The 18185-nt window shown below is 38.6% G+C and overlaps 2 protein-coding genes across 2 annotated transcripts; both read right to left on the bottom strand.

Moving 5' to 3' along the window:
• Window positions 1-365: 365 nt before the first annotated feature.
• Window positions 366-11715, bottom strand: ptger3 (prostaglandin E receptor 3 (subtype EP3)). Its single transcript, XM_036570698.1, has 2 exons — window positions 8679-11715; window positions 366-3545 (listed from the first exon to the last, which is right to left on the bottom strand). The coding sequence occupies exons 1-2, from the start codon at window positions 9522-9524 to the stop codon at window positions 3183-3185; spliced, it is 1209 nt and encodes a 402-aa protein (XP_036426591.1). The 5' UTR covers window positions 9525-11715; the 3' UTR covers window positions 366-3182.
• Window positions 11716-11959: 244 nt separating this feature from the next.
• zranb2 (zinc finger, RAN-binding domain containing 2) lies at window positions 11960-17963 on the bottom strand. The gene is made up of 10 exons (XM_036570699.1): window positions 17733-17963; window positions 16280-16332; window positions 15808-15916; window positions 15391-15473; window positions 15152-15228; window positions 14312-14431; window positions 14029-14198; window positions 12938-13009; window positions 12324-12476; window positions 11960-12046 (listed from the first exon to the last, which is right to left on the bottom strand). Exons 1-10 carry the CDS (start codon window positions 17861-17863, stop codon window positions 11992-11994), a joined length of 1023 nt encoding a protein of 340 aa, XP_036426592.1. The 5' UTR covers window positions 17864-17963; the 3' UTR covers window positions 11960-11991.
• Window positions 17964-18185: the final 222 nt, after the last annotated feature.

Raw genomic sequence — 18185 nt, 5'->3', positions numbered from 1 at the left:
GTACTGGAATGTACAACAGAACTGCAACACTAATACATTCTGCCATTCTTCGTTTGGGTATGTAATTCCAAACTAATATCATAAATACAAATACAAATGCAAGTATTCATACAGTAGCTCAAACATATCACAGTTTAACAGACCATGAGGGTTTCAAGTCAGTAACCACATGAAATCTCTCACTTTCTGCTTGAATGCACTTGAATTTTCATTCAAATCTGGTTACAGAGGGTTTGTGTTGGTAAGAATGGTCATACCATCACACAGAAACCTCAACAACTAAATATACTAAATTTTCCAGTATTTAGTGTCCACGCTTTGCCTTTATTACAGGTTCCATCTTCTCGGGAAACCTGCTTTCAGTTTTTCAAACAAATCTGATATTTTTCCACACCTCCAAAGTTCAGTCTTAGAAGTTGGTTTCAGTTCTGCTTCTTATAATCCAAGTAATCCAAACAAATGGATGTAACAATGATGTTGAGGTCTGGACTCTGGGGTGGCCAGTCCATTGTTCTGAGAACACCAGCAGTATTTCCATAACAGCTCAAACACTTTTGACAACAGAAGCACTGAAACCTTGAAACACAACGCTGCAGCTTGGCTAAAAATCTTTAAACAGACACTCAACAAAGCACTGAATGGTCACAGGGATAACTGGTGAATCAGCTTTGTGCGTGAGAGAGTGAGTCAGTGATACAGAGCTGGTTAGTTCTGGTGAATGTTCCATACCTCACAAATAAGCAATGTAGTTATCACCACAGTGTAGAAACACTATTAATAGCTCAAAGGAATCAGTGAATTAGAGCCTGGAGTTGAGAGGTCCATTAAGATGGTTTCAAGTGTGTGTGTGTGTGTGTTTTAACCATTTAATTTCCTTAAAACATATGCAAATGACTAAGAAAAGCCTGATGGTAAGTTTTAGTAAAAGTAAAATTTATGTTAAAAATTCAAGCCCTTTTACTAAATGTTAAGCCCATTCTCTGGCACTTTATCTTCAATTTACAAAATTAAAATGATGTAAAAACTAAAAAGGCAACTGTTACAAATAAATGCAAAGGTGCTTTTCTTGTGGCCTAGCGCCTACTCACAACAGTCGCTCGCTGCTGCTGGGAACAGATAGGCTATCTGGTACTGTAGGAGGTACTAGAGGGGGTTATTACAGACTTGAGTCTGTGAGTAAGCTGCCTTCCACTTTATCATTATAAATGGCACATTTGGATCAAATGCAGACAACGCATGGTACACATACAGACAGTATTTAAAACGTTTCAGGCTCACTAAGTGTTTGCAAAATTAGTTTCCAATGTTTTCCAATACATACTGGTTAATCATTGTTCTACATATTGCTAAACTCTAATTCAGCTGAACACTACTGATTCACTTTGCAGCTGATATTGGCTATGAATGAGCCAGATATCTCTACATGAAAAAACAATATTATTTCCCAGCATTAATGAGTAAGATACAATAATTAAACTAACACAAATGAAGCGCTGATCCCTTTGCCATTCCTGTTTACAATTTTCAACTTTAATGCCACAACATTGTAGTCAGAAAGGCACAGTAAATGTCTCCTGCAGAGTAAACTCTTAAATGCTATATAATGACAACTGCAATAAGGCTGGAGTCTTGATAGCTTGTTGGCAATAACTAATAAGGCACTGTTCATCCATAAGGCTAATATTCTGCTTGGTACAATGCAACACCGCCCCATTCCTGCCAGGTAGAGAAAGAAAAAATTGTCTATGATTTTGTCTCCTCTGTTTCTGGCAGCAGTATGTCAAAATTCTAAATGACTACCTTAAAATAGTGACTTGGTCCTCAAAATATTGACTTAATATTTTAAAATAATGACTAACTTCTAAAATTGACTTGGTATCACAAAATAATGACTAATTTTCTCACTTTAATGACAAAATCTTGATTAGCCTCTAGAACGATTGACTTTGTGCCTCAAAATAATGGCTCATTTTCTCAAAGTATTGTACTACGTCAAAATAATGACTTAGATTTTGAGATATGTAGTGAATTATTCTGAGAAAATAAGTAATTATTTCAAGTTAATAAGTCAGTGTTTCAGGAAAATAAAATATTTTGAAATTTCAAGTCAACCTTTTGACACATTGCTACCACAGAGAAGCAGGGATTTTTGGTGGAAATGGGTTTACATACTAAGAGGAAAGTAACTACTGATTACTATTTGAGGACTGGTTCTTTCAGCACAGTGGAGGTCATTATGTGTTAAAACTACACATGCTAATGTTCATATTAGCTTGAGTCACATGGGTCCTCATAAATGCTCCCTGACATTGCAGTGTGTGGTGCAGACAGATAATGGCATCACGTTGTGAGGAACATGGGCCAGCTTCAAGGGCAAGCAGAACATTAGTGACACTACTACTTAGATGAGTAGTAGTGAGGACTACAGGTGATGGTTTACTCCATTTAGAAACCAGAAATGAAGGAATGAATACAAGCAGTGCATGCAAGCATGAAAACATGCCAAGTGTCACTCAAGCTTATCATGCATTAACAGAACTTTTTAGGCCTGGCACAGTGTTGGACTGTGTGGAGGAACATCACATGATGTACTTCAAGCAGGACGTTTGATATAAACTCATCATCATAGCCTCTGCACCTTTATTCTTGTCATAACAGCGTGTAAAAATATTTTGAGACCATCCAGTGCTTTGCTGCAAAGAAGCTCAAACACGACTGTAAATGAGGATATTATATTAATAAGATCTTAATTTACTCATTCACTTTTGTTGGCACACAAAAGGCCAATGCTGTAGCCACATTAACAATTATTAAAATGAATTGAAATTTCCATCCTATTTAATGAAAAGCCTTACGAATGTCCTTTGAAACTCAGAAATCCATTCTTCTCTGATATTGCTATTCAGGGTATTTTGGCTGTTAAGTTCTCCTCACTGCAGTGTTTTACTTCACAGGATGGTAATTTAGCAATCCTGCTTCAAATGCCAGGTCAGTTCTAGTTGCTAAAAAGAGTCAAGTGTTCACATGCTAGCATGCTGGGCTCACTCAGCATTCACAAGTTCCACCAACCAGAGCCAAGTGCAAGTCACAAAAGTTAGAGTCTCTCAGAATGAGATTAGTCATACAGATCCCACTGCCCTTTTAAAACATATGTTTACACAGCAATATATAAATAACTTAAGTCACGCCTGTGCACTTCCACTAGGATTGAGAGGAGACAGTTTCTGAAACTCATCATTCTCAATGGCCTGCTTCTTTGTAGTATCCAAGATGGTCTCCTTCTGCGTCTCTTTCTTAGTCTCCTTCTGTCCTTCCAGTGAGCAGTTGGACACTGCATTTGCCACCTGGCAGAATTTCCTCAGCAGGATCTCCCTCAGGAGAAGGTAAACCCAAGGGTCCAGAATTTGATTGAGAGAGGCCAGACGTATGGCTGTCAGAAAGAAGTTACAGTCCATCTGTAAGTCCTGACTGGACAAGGGAGAAGCAGACGATTGCTTGCATTGATCAGAAGACATATGGGTGGAGATCATCTTCAACATTAGTATCTGTAATTCATAGACAGACAAAATACATAACAGATTATTGGGAAAGATAAAAAAAAAACTTGCCTGAAGTAGAGTACAGCTAATTAAGTCATGCCTTAACAGAGGAATTTAACTTTTTTGGTTTTTTCATTTAAATAGTGTGTTCATAATGTAAAAATTGAGTTACGGCAAGTTGTAATTAAAGTGTTAGCAATCAATCTTGTCTTGAATCACAATATTGCCTCCACCACAAAACTCCCACAAAATCATATATCAATATGTATATATGTATATATGTATATATATCTATATCTATCTGGATATATATATATATATATATATATATATATATATATATATATATAGAGAGAGAGAGAGAGAGAGAGAGGGAGAGAGAGAGAGAGGGAGAGAGAGAGAGGGAGAGAGAGAGAGAGAGAGAGAGAGAGATTGATTGATTGATTGATTGATTGATTGATGATTGATTGATTGATTAATAGATAGATAGATAGATAGATAGATAGATAGATATCCTAAAAATGTGGAGGGGGGCTATGAATGAAAATTGCTGTAACTCCTACATCGTTCACTCAGTTTGGAATTAAAGCTGAAAGTCTGCACTTTAATTTTAACTCCAATATACTGTGGTTGACAGCTAAATTAACAATGCCTTTAATGATGACTTTAATGATAATTTTAACCACTGCATAACTTTTTGAACAGAAAAATTAAATTAAAGGCTTGGAATCAAGACAGACTGTAGAATTATGGAGTCAATTAGAAAAAATAGTTGCAATAGAATTTTGGTACCATTCGATACCGAATGGTACCCTAACTAAAGGTACTGAAGATGTTCTGGTACTGAAATGTTAAATGTTAAAGGTACTGAACACTTTGAAAACATAGTGATGGCTGAATACTGAATATACTGTATTAAATATATTCAGTAAGACATTTCATTACAATAAATAAAAAAAAAGTAAAATATTCAGCAAATGGGAAAAAAAACTATATTATTGTTTTTGTTATTTAACTCACATTGTTCCTTGCTGTAACTGGTTGGAAGTTTTCTTGATGTAATTCTTCTGTTAATATGTTTCATGAAAAATTCCCTTATTTAAATGATGTTACAAATGTCTCAATATTATTTTGGCTCTCATCTCCTGCTTCAGTTCACTGCTACTCCCATAATCCCATTGCTGTCTCATGAACTAGGCATCCTAATGATCCCAATCCCAAAATCTGGAAAGAGATGTGATTTTCAGTTATGTAACTTGCCACGAAACGCAAGCACAATCCCAGTACAACAACGATGCTAAGCTTATTACTCATGAATATAACCCTAATTAGCTGAGTAACACTGAGATTAATAACTGTCTCATCAGACTGATTCATCAGTCTACTCACGCTTTAACAGGAACTTCAGTGTTTGTTAAGAAGCTGACTGAGTATGTCTTTAGAGTATGCCTTGCCTTGCACTGATTTTAAAATGGTTAATAAACAAGCATCAGTATATATGGCAAGCATCGGCTTTTGCGATGATACAAGAGAGCCAATCTGATCAGAGGTCATGTATCAGCCTTAAAGGCAGAACCACAATGTCATACATGGACCTCAGGAAGAGAAGATGATACAAGAATATTGCAGGAAATGGCTTCTTTAAAGTCCTATTAGCTTATAGTTTTCTTTCATTATGCTCCACTTCAGATTTCTATCTCACAAACTCCAGTTATCTGCTCAAATGAATGCAGCACATTTCTTCTCTGATGCTTCTGAAACCTGATGCTGCTTCAAAGGCTTCAGAAAAGACATGAACTATTGGCCACATGGTGCCGTGAAGTACCTGAACAAACTCTGTGAGAATACTAATAATTTTTCTCTGCTATATTAGAGTGCCTCTTAGTAGAGGGAACAAAGGAAGCCTGCCATCCTACTCTTGCTATGAGAATGCTAAAATGGCACATTCATGGAAAAAGCCACTCAGCTAAGATATGAACCTGAATACTGAGGATTGTGCTCAAGTCACAGGATTGAAACTAAGCAAAGGTAAAATAAAGAGACTACATTCATTAGAAAAATCTAAAAAAAAGACCAAAATGTGTGATGGTCTTTAGGTTTTGATCAATGTTAAGGCTGTAGGACTTTTATATTAAATATAGTCTACATTCACAAACTCATCTGTTTTTAAAAAAAAGGTTTTCAAGGTTTTGACAAGACTAAGTAGCCGTCATGTCCCTGGAGATTTAAAATCAACCGATTAGGCTATATGAAAGCAACATGATGCTTAACAGATACTTGAAACGTGTCTGATAAGCTGATGTCTGGGCTGCAGGTGTGTGAAACAACATCAATCATGTCAACACGACGGCAAACAAGGAAGCAGATTGAAAAGGAGCGTTGAGGTTTTTCCACCAGTATTCTGACAAGCCCCACCCCCTGTGCTAGGATTAGCTATTGGCCGACTGCTAATGACTATGAACCACTAGCCAATGCAAGCACAGGACTAGACGCCAAGGCTGTTGTAGCTTGCAGGAATACAGGTGGGGGAAAAAGCACGGGAAGTGGATCAGTAGCACAAAACAAAAGCCGTACCAACCAGCATTTGGACATCAAAAGGCAATAAAGGTACAAGGGTTATTGACAGAGTTACTAATGAATGAATGTAAACTCTGAACCCTGGAGCAGACGACGAATTTTATCATGAAGACAGTGCTAGTAAATTCATGTTAGTCTTCAAGCCTCAGTAAAGCTTTTCTGCTATGAAACTTGGAAACTGGCCTGTTTTTCTTCAAGAATTGTTCAGGTGTCATAATGCACATTTTACAACGAAGCTAGAGGCTTTGACAGGCCTGCTTCAAAAAATAATAATAAAAATAAATAAAATAAATTATAAAAAGGGACAGAGCTGTTCTAAGCTGGTTTACCCTGATCTGGTGCTGGTTTACCTGTCACCCAGCATGGACATACTGGTAGACCAGCACACCAGCATCCAAAACAAAACATATACTGGGTTTGTTGGTTTTTCTTGCAGGGAGCAAAAACAAACAAAAAAAACTTTACTAAACAAAACCGTATCCTCATCTACTTACTCAGGCTGTAAGCCCTCACAGCCCCCCTGCTGAAAAAAGACCATTACATTCATTAGGATTAAAACCAGGTGGTTTTACTTCAGGAATTAATGGTTAAGATTAGAGACCACTAGTTTCATGTGGAACACCTTCAGAAAACCATCAAATCCATCTAGAATCAGTCACAGGTCACCTGTTAAACCATTAAGACATCAACCAATCAAGAAAAGCCAAAACACATTAGTAAACCACCAGGAACCAACAGAATCATTTCATGTTTTTATATTTCTTTTTTTCAGCAGGAAAGCCATATTTTGAGACTTAAATGGAATTCCAATGACTTTTCTAAATTTGGACATAATTCAACCATTGAGATGTAAATAAAGTCAGTCAGTTTGTTTTGATGTGAAATGATTCATTGTAGAGAAACTTACTGACTAAAATATTTTTACAGTCGTGGTGATGGGAACCAAGGCTTGCAATGGCAACATTGCAATTATAGCCATTTTGTTTACTATCCAAATTTTCCAGAGGCCTACATGAGGTTTTATTTATAAAGTTGAGTGTGGTCAAACAGTATTAAATCTTTTGTTTTCTTTGAGGACTGATGTTTTCTTTGAATACACTTTAGGCCACAACCTTATCACTGAACTGTCTGAGGCATCAGGCAGCATATTTGTACCTTATCACATTATAGCTTCCTAGGAGGTAGGACTGCCCAGAGTTGGCTTGTGGGATGTATGATTATGGCTGGGCAATATGACAACATATACCGTTATCGTGGCAAATTATGTCACAATACCATATAATATGCTTTTCTGAACATATTGTGAATATCATCAGCAGCCTACCGAACACTGACCAACTGCATGTATCATTATAAAGAGAGCAGAATTAGTCCTGTTTAACAGGATTTAGTGCAAAATATTGAATAAAAATGATTGTTTTCACAGTTTTTGATTATTTTAAATGTAGCACTATTATTTCTTTCTCTGGTCCAACTGATCAGATGTCTGAAAATATATTGTGACATATTATATATTGTGAAAATTTCTTGAAGTATTGCGATTTTATATTTTTGCCATATCACTCACCTCTATGTTTTGGCCTGCCAGAAAGTTACGCTAATCCACCAATCCCTCAGCAAATGAGAGAACAAATATATAGTTACAGTATAGGGTATTCGGGACAAATTTGGATTTTGAAGTATTCTAATAACAAGCTTAATAAAACCACAATTATGCATTTCATGTCAAACAACTTAGAATGACTTTGTTTACAATGAAATGATTTCCTTGTGCCGACATTCTGAAAAATCGGTGGAGTTGCCCTTTAAGAATGTCGTGCTGCCTCTACGTCCATTTGAAGATGTGGATTAGGTAAATACTCCATGGCTGGACTCACACAAACAGACTAGAGCCAAAAACAGGCTTTAAAAATGGATGATCTGCTTACATGGTTTTAGTGCTAAAGATATAGTTTAGAATAATAAATCACCCAATTTCACATTACACACTTCAAAGTGTAGCTAGAAAGCTTTGGGTGATGCAAGAAGGATGAAGGGATGGAACATCTTAATGTATCACTCACTCGCATGGCCTTTGTAGCCCTTCTACACACTTAAAAATGATGGTTCTTCAAGGGTTCTTTAGTAAAGAAAATGGTTCTATATAGAACCATGAACATTCAAAGATGCCTTTCAATGATTAAAGGGTTGTTTGCGTCGTGAAAGCGTTCTTCAGACTGATGGAGAATGTGCTGTAAATACATGTTGTTGTAACAACATAAGAACCCTTTTCAAAAAAGTTCTATATAGAACCATCTACACCACATTCTCCATCAACCAGCTAAGTAGACTTGAAACTGGAGGCATATTTTACAACTTTGAAACCACTAACTCAGGCCTAGCTGTTGATTTAAAGGCATGAAATTAATTGCCAGTCAACTCAGCCAAAACAGATCAGAGCCCAGATTTTACACCCAACCAGCTTTAAACTGATCCAGAGGGACCTGCTCCTAAACACATAACTGATCTCTGTAGTGCTGAAGTAACAGTAAGATCTATAAGAGCTGGAACAGATGTACACACCAGTAAAGGGGACCAGCAGATGAGCAGGACGCACATGATCCCCAGCAGCTGAATGACCGTCTCCGTGGTCAGTCTCTCCCACTGCTTGGAGGACTGCGACGCGCTAGGTTTGGCTTTGCACCGCGCAACCAGCGCGCGGATGGTGACCACGTTGCAGAAGAAAGTGACGAGCAGCGAAAACGTGCCCAAGGCGGCGAACGTAGTGGCGAAAAACGTGTTGCCCAGATCTCTGTCCCCCGTGCTGATGAAGCACCAGGTGCCCGGCCACTGCAGGGTGTACTCTCCCACACCGGCGATGGGCAGCAGGGCGAAAATCAGGACCAGGCACCAGACGGTGACGAGCACTTGCTTGGTCACGTTCGTTTTCATGTTGTTTGCGTACCAGTGAGGAGCCGTGATGGCCAAGGCCCTTTCGATCGCCATCGCGCTGGCCATGAAGAGCGAGCAGAGGCCGAAAGTGGTCATGCAGACCCCGAAGAAGGCGCACAAAGTTCGCGACGGGTCCACTCGCTCCCACTGCAGCTCCGCTCTGTACACGGAGATGACTATGGGACTGGTCAGCAACTGCCCAAAAAGATCGGTCAGCGCCAAAGAGCCGACGCAGAGCAGGAACGACTGCTTCCTTTTGTTTTCCTTTTTCCTGTACGAGCTATAAACCAGTATGATGGCGAGGGAATTGCCCACCATCCCCGTCAGCATCATGGTTATGGGGAAGGCGACGGACACTGATCCACAGCCGGCGCTGCTGTTGGCTCTGCCCTCGTGCACCGCTTTGGAGACGTTCGACTCCCACATGGCTTCGGTCGAAGTGTTAGGATTGAAAGCGGGTTTACACCTGGAGGTCATCCTTTCTCGGAGATCATGGCTCTGGCTGGAGCTGGAGCTGAAGCTGGCCGGACTTTGGTGCGCGTCTCCAGACTGTGGTGCTGCGCTTTAGGACGCTGCGCGCAGAGGCGGGACTCCAGCATGGACCTTTACACCACTCTGCTGCGCGCTCCAATAAAAGCGCACTTCAAACATGATTAAACAGTAGAATACACGACGCAAGACATGGTTGGAGTGTTTTAACGTCCTCGTTTCCTAAAGTAAAACTCTACCCTTTCCAAAAACCAGGCATCAAAATGACAATGTTTTTTGCACACAGGCATTCTCAGCCGATTAACCACCAGGGTCATACATTTTGCTCTACTCCAACACACTTTAACCAAGAAACCAAAGCCCTGCCGGTTGTGGTGGCGCTGTGGTCAGAGTAAACATGTGAACCGCCTTAAGTTCTCTACAACAGGCTGGCTTGGTGTTACTGCCCACATACGGACACATTTCTACTCAAAGTCATGAATATAAATTTCGTAAGTGGGTGTGGTCTCTTTTAGGCATTTTCAGCAATAAAATGGATCCTTTCCAAAACATCAAGCATCAAAACGGCCAAAAACTTGTGGCCCAAGCGTCTTATCCCCGCCCGTCAAGTCCTGTACTCCACCTTCTCTGCAGTCCTTGCATCCAAGACACATCAGTCATCTTGAGCTCGAGCAGAAAAACACAATTTTGTGCAGTGCAAGTAGACTACATGACAGTTTTTGGGAAAAGCTAACCTTAAGGTTTACCCACAGCAACACACATTTATTCCCAGTCATTCACCCAACTCATAAACCACAAACTGAAGGGCCCAAATCACAAAACACAAACTGTTGTCGTAACAAAACCTTGTATCTCAAAATAGTAGAACCAGAGTAGAACCTTGTGCTGACAGCAGCTTTCTTTTGGTGTACTATATTCTGAGGGTTTAAGAAAAAATCCTGTTCTGAATTGCTTTTGTGATGCAACAAAAACATTCACCTACATTCACTTAAGCAGCCCACTGCAGTTTAGCCCCTCCCATTCACGCTTTAGTTATAAGGAGCGTTTCTGCCTAGACTGCTGCTTAAATGCAGTACAGTACAGACACTATCAAAGACAGCCTGCTTAATTGTAATTGGATAAGGAGAGTTTGGAAAAGGATGTAAAAAGGGAATTTTGACTTTTTGGTTCATAACCAAAGTTCATGCCAAGTGCCACCTAGAGCTCAAAATAATTCACTGCTCTTGTAACACTGCAAAATTATACTCGCTCACTCAGACTAGAACATATTTTCAAATTTAATTTGAAAACAAGTTCCAACCATCCATAAAAGAATCACACAGAACTACACACACACAATCACAGATTTGAACCATAACCTATTTTGCAAAAGGCTACGACTTACCTGTTAAGAGGTTTTAAACAGGTCTATGATTATCTTCATGTTGTGTGTGCAGAATAGGTAGATCAAAGACCAGTGCAATGAAAACCAAGACAACCCAATGTCCAGGTATTACCTTAGGCTACAGTGTAAACCCACCAGACTGACCACATTGAACTACGGCACAAAAGAAATATGCCATACAAAAAAGTTTAGATTAACAGATTTTTATTCATGTTAATCACATTGCCATTGAGTTCCAATTAATGGTGTACAATTTTCACTTTCTACAAATGCTGCCTGAAGGGAAAAGAAATCTGATATGCCCTAAGTATTTAGGTTACTTCTTACAAATGAATTATGTAGTCCACATCAGCAGTGCTCATTCCTTGTGGAGAAAGTTGAGTTGCAAATTGATCACTGCTTTTCAAACTGCTTCACACTCATGTCTTTACACAAAAACAGAACACTTAAAGAAGAACTAAAAAAAAAAAATCTCCATACCATTATAGCAATTTGGCCAAGACATTTTTCAACAAAAAGAAAAATATACTTACCTTTACCACACAATTAGATGAAGTGTTTAAAATGTTTAACAAAAAAAAAACAAATAAACAAAAACCCAGAAAGTCTATCTGCTACCCTCCAAGATGTCACAGACCTGAGTCAGTAACGTTTTATGTGTAGCTTATCACTTAAGGCTGTCTTAACTGACCAGACATGGGATTTGTAAAAGCAGCATCTAAATATTGCAAGTGAATGTTTAGTCAATGAACATAATTATCTGATGACCTATTTTTTTGAAAAGCAGTCAGTCAATGTGGATGAATTTCAAAAATGTATGAACCAATAAATGTGCTATTATTCTCTGTAAAATCACTGAGATGGTATTCTACACTGGTCTGCATTGTTGAAGGGTTCAGCTAGCCTATATGGTAAGAAAGGCAGATTACGGTTACTTGAATTTATGACGAGAAACGTTGAGTACTGCAACATTAATACTTGAAATAGCACAGTTTGTGATTTCTCCAAACACAACATGCAGTTATAGAAAGACTTTTTCCCCCTGTGTTTAAGACAGTTTCTTTTGTTAAATCACTTCTTTCGTGAGCTTGAGCCAGAGTGGGAAGATCCAGATGAGCCACGGCGCCTACAGAGACACAGGGGAGAGGGAGGAGGGGGGTAAAACAAAAGAAAAAGAGAGAGAAAGACCATAGCCAATTTAACTATGTGAATCATCAGCTTCTGAAACAAGTCATGTTAGGATAAAAATCAAAGTACTGTACAGAGTGACGCTGTCATACACCAACTGCTCAAGCTGTTCCATAGACTTGTGACATTTTATCATTCATTTCTGATACAATACAAAAAATAAAAATGACACCAGTAGACCATTTTTTTTTTTTTTACACCACAGAAACCCAAACCTTTCTGACGACTGTGATCGAGAACGTCTTTTTTTGCGGCCACCAGAGGAGGACCTGGAGCGACTCCTCTTCTGACCTCTCTCAGGGGATGGTGAAGACGTGTGAGACCGTTTTCTTGAAGAAGCTGAGCCTTTCCCAGAGCGGGAGCTGGATCTTTTAAAGGGGATATATAGTAGGCACTCTCATCAGTTATACAAATACAACTAAATTATTCAACAACTACAAAGGACAGGTACTGTCTTTATAAAAACATCTTCATAGAAACACCTTCACCCTTGGATATGGTGAATAAATCTGACTGTGGGTTGTTTTAATATGTGATGCCACTGTAACACCACAGAATGTTATAAATATAATTTAACCGAGAGTAAAAACACTGTCATCCTCTGAATGTATCCTGTAAGAAGTATTTTCTGACTTTCTACACATAAGCCAACAACTGTTCAGCGTTACACATGACCAGAATCTAAAGAAAGTTCTTATGCAAAGACTAATATTTCTAAACTTTCTTGCAGCCCATTAAGTCAGTTTCTGCTGAGGCCAAAGTGGTTACTGCAACCACTCTCAGTTCACATACACTCTCTCCCTTGGAGAGTGCATGTCACCTCATTCACCTTGAGCGAGACCTCGAGCGAGACCTCGAGCGAGAGCGTGATCTGGAACCGGATGAGCTCCTGGACCGGGATCTGCAAAACAAAGCAACACATTTCCAATTTCCCCCACAACGTGAAAGAGTACTGATACATGGTTAACCACATGTACAGGCCCAATCAGTGTATACTAGGACAGATCAATACTCTTCTCTCTAGAAAAAGCAAAGAATGCATTTGAAGAAGGTATTAGGAACTTTTCTGTGAACCTAATAGCTCATTTCCCAGAATGGCCTAAGCCCAGACTACACAGTGTTTTAATTGCACTGGAATTTAGGTTTAATCCATGTCCAAGAAACCAGAAACTAAGTATCTTAGGGGGAAGACATGTCTTACTATTAGTCGGTCCAGTGCTTGCTTTTCCTTGATTTTTATTCAAGCATTTGGATATTGTTTTTGTTTATATAAAATATTCAAGAACTTTGGTATCATGACAAAGTTCCTGCTTTCCAGTTAAAATGAATTAAGCAGGCATGTGAGACCCAAACTGGTATTTGATATTTAAATAATCAAAATAATGGTCCTTCATTTACTAAAATGGGGAATGCCTTCCTTAATTAAGTCCTGAATTTCTCAGAAGTTTTTCCACAACCAGATTTTTAAAACTTAAGTTCGTATGTATGTTGTTGACATCACTGTAATTTTAAAACCACTCAAAATTTGATCCATCAACAAAGTTCATTCAGTTCAATAAAGGCTCTTCTTGGAAACACTCAAAGCAAAGATCTGTTAGCTTTTCAACCTGTTTCAGTTAGAGTCCAGGTTGTTAGTATAGTTTGCTTTCAGAGAGCTGTTCCAGCCCACTTGTCTTGCTGCTTGTTGTAAATGCTCACATCACATACACACAAAAAAACCTTGATAAGACAGTGCCTTGTGCTTCCATGTCAGAATCAAACAAACTAGCACAAATAGCAGGTGGAATACAATATTTAAAAAGGAAAAAGCAATAAATAAAACATAAAATGTGACAAACATTATGATGAACATCTTTGAATGAAGAGTTGAACTGATACTGACATTTTGTCTGGCGTTACCCTTGACCTGTACCCGTTTACCTGGACCTGGACCGTGAACTCGAACTGGAGGAACGAGAGGAAGACCGAGAAGAGCCTGAGCCACTCCCTTTCTTCTCAGATAGCTTCCAGTCATCAGCATCCAGGTCATATTTGGACAAATCTGCATCATCATCATCATCATCATCTTCGTCGTCGTCATCATCATCATCCTAAAGAGATTTAAAAAGGTTCAATGGTGAGCCACTTAAAGATACAAAGATCTATTTTTAAATCTACTGCAAGTAGAACAAATGTGATTAAAAAAAGTCATCATTGATCTTACATCGAGTTTGTACTTTGAAAGATCTCCATCTTCATCATCTTCGTCTTCTTTTTCAGGTTCTGCTTTTTTCTCATTCTCTTTCTTGTTCTTCCCACGATATTTCTTCTTTATACGACCAAACTGTAAGAATAATGTGATGTTTACCGACAGCGCTATGTACAAGAGCTATAAAAGTAATAAATGCAATGTGCATTTATACATGTAAATTGTGTTGAGGGTAGCATATGACCAAACACCAAGACAAATTCATAATACATGCTAATGTATAAGCAAAAATAAAAAGTGATTTCCTGGGGATGCAAACCACATAGCAGTAAAAGATGTTCTACAAATTTTAGTTGTGAGCTCACATACCACATTTTTTCACTGTAACTTTGGTGTATTACAAAACTAACACATTACTACATCTCAGTGCCACCATGAAAAGAGTTCTTTCCTGCTAGTGATAGCTGCCTTCTTCTGTAGATAAACGAACATCAGCATTAGGCTCTCTGACACAGCTAAAACCGTCAAGAACTTGTTAGTCACAGGACAGTTCTGGAAAACATCCCATTTTCCACATTATGGCCAGCTGGTGTTTGACAGGTCTGGGATGAACTTAACAAACCAACAGCACAGATTTGACAGCAGCATTAGGTGACACACTTGTGCAAGCGTTTTAGGGAATTTGAATCAGTACAAAAATAGCAAAATCCAAATAAGACCCAAATAAGCCTGCTGAGGATACACAGCATCCCACTTTAAGCACAGCTAAAACTGTCTTCATAATAAAATATCTGGCCTCATTCTCATAATACTACAATGGAGTAGAAATAGCAGCAGCAGTGCAAAAACACTGACCTCATCATATTCTCCATCAGACTCTTCCCGCTCATTGTAAACCAAGTCCTCTCTCTCATTGAAGCCTCCACCGTATCCTGTCAAAGAAAACAAAAACAATGAAGAGAGCTGTTAAGATTGTCATATCAAGAGAAACGTCAGTCATGCAATTACATACCACCATCAGTACTTAAAACAGTCTCCATGAGGTCTTCAACCAAAAAAGTTTAAATTCAATTGTCCTTCAGTCAATGACATACCTGTTCTTTCCTCAAGTTTGGCATATTTGGGGGTGTTGCACATGTTGCACTCTGATCTTCTAGCCCAGTTTACATTGCCACAGCTACAAATACAAACATGGAACAGGATTTTTAATTAAATATCGATGCATTCTGAAAAACACAAATCCACAAACTTACTTGCTTACTTATCTTACAAGAATATATTTGGTATTGGAAACAAAACCAGTATCTAACCCTTTGCAAACCTTGCAGTTTTTTTGGGGGTGAATTTAATGAAAAAATGTGAAATGAGCAAGAGATAGCTGAGCAAGAGGCAGCTCTTAATGTATAGGTACCTATGTGTCAGGATCTTATGAAAGACTCTACAGAGCACTATTTTTAAGGCTGTTCTTTGCCTAGATTTGATCGCAATTTAATTCCTTTGGGAATACTTACGTTTTGCACTGCCAGTCGTTTGCACTGAAGAGTCCCCTGCTCTTTTCAGCCAGGGTCTTCCCAATCTCTGTCCCACCAGCCTTCATCAGCTTTGCCTCTGTAGTTTTCTCTATTCAAAAAAAACAACACATACATATTGTCTAGTTTTCATATAAAGAAATGGACATTATAACTGACTATATATCAATATAAACATGCCAACATTACAGTTACCAGTTTCCCAAAAGCATTTTAGTGTTAAGATCATCTGAACTGGCAGAGAGAGTATTCAGTCAGATGCTCGCTCTAGCATTTAAGATTCATCTTTGTGCTGAGTTGCTTTTAGGAAACCCAGACAGAAGTATAATGACATGTACTACTCTACTACACATACAATAAATGAATAAAACATTCTGGAAAACTGCAGACCAAAAAGTTAGGATGAGGCCACAAAGTTTTTTTTATAACATCAAAATATATATGCGTCTTTTACCCCGTCCACATCGGTTACAACTTGTTCTTCTGGCAAAGTTCACATTTCCACACCTTTGGAGAAAAAAAACAAAAAAAACAAAAAACAAATAAAAGCTCAAAAATAGAAAGCAAAGTAAAGCACTGCTTCTCAACAAACTTATGTTTCTTTTATTTAACTGAATTATTTCAAAACCTTCAGAACATTTTCCGGATTACAAATATTTTAGAAATATGTTACACTGAAAAGCTTTTTTTAAAAAATTTTTATTTTTTTATTTACATTATACAACCTGAGACACTATTAAGCAGTGTTTTTTCCACTTACAGCCTACTGGCATTACTGTAAAATCCCATGCAGAGCAACAAAACACTGCCAAGACTGAATCACACTTAGGAGAAAAAATAAATGCAGATTAAATTGTCTTTGGATGATTCATTTCTATATTTAAAAAAAAGCACTTTAAAAGGCTGGACATCAGCATGTTCCACAGCTCTCTGACTCAACCTGCTCTCCATGTTATTTCATACTACACTCCACTCTGAAGAGTAATGAAAATGTTAGAACTGTGTTTAATTAGGTTTATAGGCAACATGATTTTACACATTAACCCATTAATATAAAGCTTGTAGACCTAAACAGAATGATCTGCAGTTGAGCAATGTCAATACGTGCACGCTTCTCTACACGACTCCACAAAAAGAAGTCACTAATAATGACATACACATTACTTATGCATGTTATAAAATATCCTCGCTTTGACAGCAGTTGGCTTACATGCCACATTGTACTCAAGACATGTTCACTCAATATGCTGCAGAATGTACCATTTTACCACTTTACACATCCAACTTTTGATTAACTCCCCCTATTAGACATTCCAGACTTGCCCGAGAACCCTGACACTAGTTCCTCATGCTTCACCTTCTGAATACTCTACTTTGAAAATAAGCACTAATGTCTCAATAACTCTGTACCTCATTCATGTTTTCGGTACAAAATGTTTCCCAAGACAAAGTTGGCAGTGTGTGTGGAGCAGCTAGTTAGCTAACATCATCAGCTTTGTGTCATGAATGCCAGCACACGTTAGCTAGTTGTATAGCTAACGTTAGTTAGTTAGCTACTCGTCTAGCTAGCAAGAGGTCCCGAATACTAACGCGACAAGCTTGCTGGCCGGCGGCAGTCTGATTTTCAACAAACTAATACAATTCAGAACTGTACAGCAGTTCGTTAAACTTAAGTCCATCAAACAGCAGCCAAGTAACTCGTGAACCGCAGCCTATTGTTTGAGCGGCACTGCAGGCCAACTCAGATACACCGTGAGCTAACGTTAGCAGGCTAAGTGACGGTGCCTAGCTAGCTAGTATTTCCTAACCTGTGCCGAATTCGTCATTAGAGCCTCGGCGTTTAACGTGCACACAAATACCCGCTGCAGCTTAATGCTCTACAAAATTCAAATGAAAGCTTTACTTACTTTTTATCAGGACAAATCCAGTCTCCGTCGCTCACCCTAAAACTCTTCCCAGACATTTTTGTCTCCGGACCGGCTGCCCGCGAGAATCCGGCGGAAAAAGAACGGCGCGAAAATATTGAGATTTCCGTCATGACCTATTCCTCTTTCGTTAAGTTCAGATATATGCAACTTTTAGTTTACAATAACAATTATTTCTACTCACGACACATGTCGCTTGTATATTCTGTGATTTGAACCTTTGGTCTTTTAAATCCACGTCTTTTGATACAGGCGCTGCATTCAGACACTCAGTCAAAGGACCCCACAAAGGAGCGGGGACATTATAGGAGAGTTATGTTTTAGACATTGTTCTAGAAAAGAAACATGACGCACTCAAAAAGATGGTTCTTTAAAGCTTCTTTAGTAATCGCAATGGCTCTATTTAGAACCACCAGTTATATAACAGAAGCATTT

This window comes from Colossoma macropomum, unplaced genomic scaffold (assembly GCF_904425465.1).
Source record: "Colossoma macropomum unplaced genomic scaffold, Colossoma_macropomum, whole genome shotgun sequence".
NCBI lineage: Eukaryota > Metazoa > Chordata > Actinopteri > Characiformes > Serrasalmidae > Colossoma > Colossoma macropomum.
Note: the sequence above shows the minus strand (reverse complement) of the source record. Positions and strands in the feature narration are given on the sequence as shown.

Excerpts from the sequence above, each read along its gene's own strand:
- zranb2 (XM_036570699.1), bottom strand. The coding sequence starts at position 17,863 with ATGACGGAAATCTCAATATTTTCGCGCCGTTCTTTTTCCGCCGGATTC. Across the intron at positions 15,229-15,390 it reads CAAACTTGAGGAAAGAACAG|GATACGGTGGAGGCTTCAAT; the intron begins GTATGTCATTGA and ends TTTCTTTGACAG. Across the intron at positions 12,477-12,937 it reads CGCTCGAGGTCTCGCTCAAG|ATCCAGCTCCCGCTCTGGGA; the intron begins GTGAATGAGGTG and ends CCCCTTTAAAAG.
- ptger3 (XM_036570698.1), bottom strand. The coding sequence starts at position 9,524 with ATGACCTCCAGGTGTAAACCCGCTTTCAATCCTAACACTTCGACCGAA. Across the intron at positions 3,546-8,678 it reads TCTGCTGGTCCCCTTTACTG|ATACTAATGTTGAAGATGAT; the intron begins GTGTGTACATCT and ends TATGAATTACAG.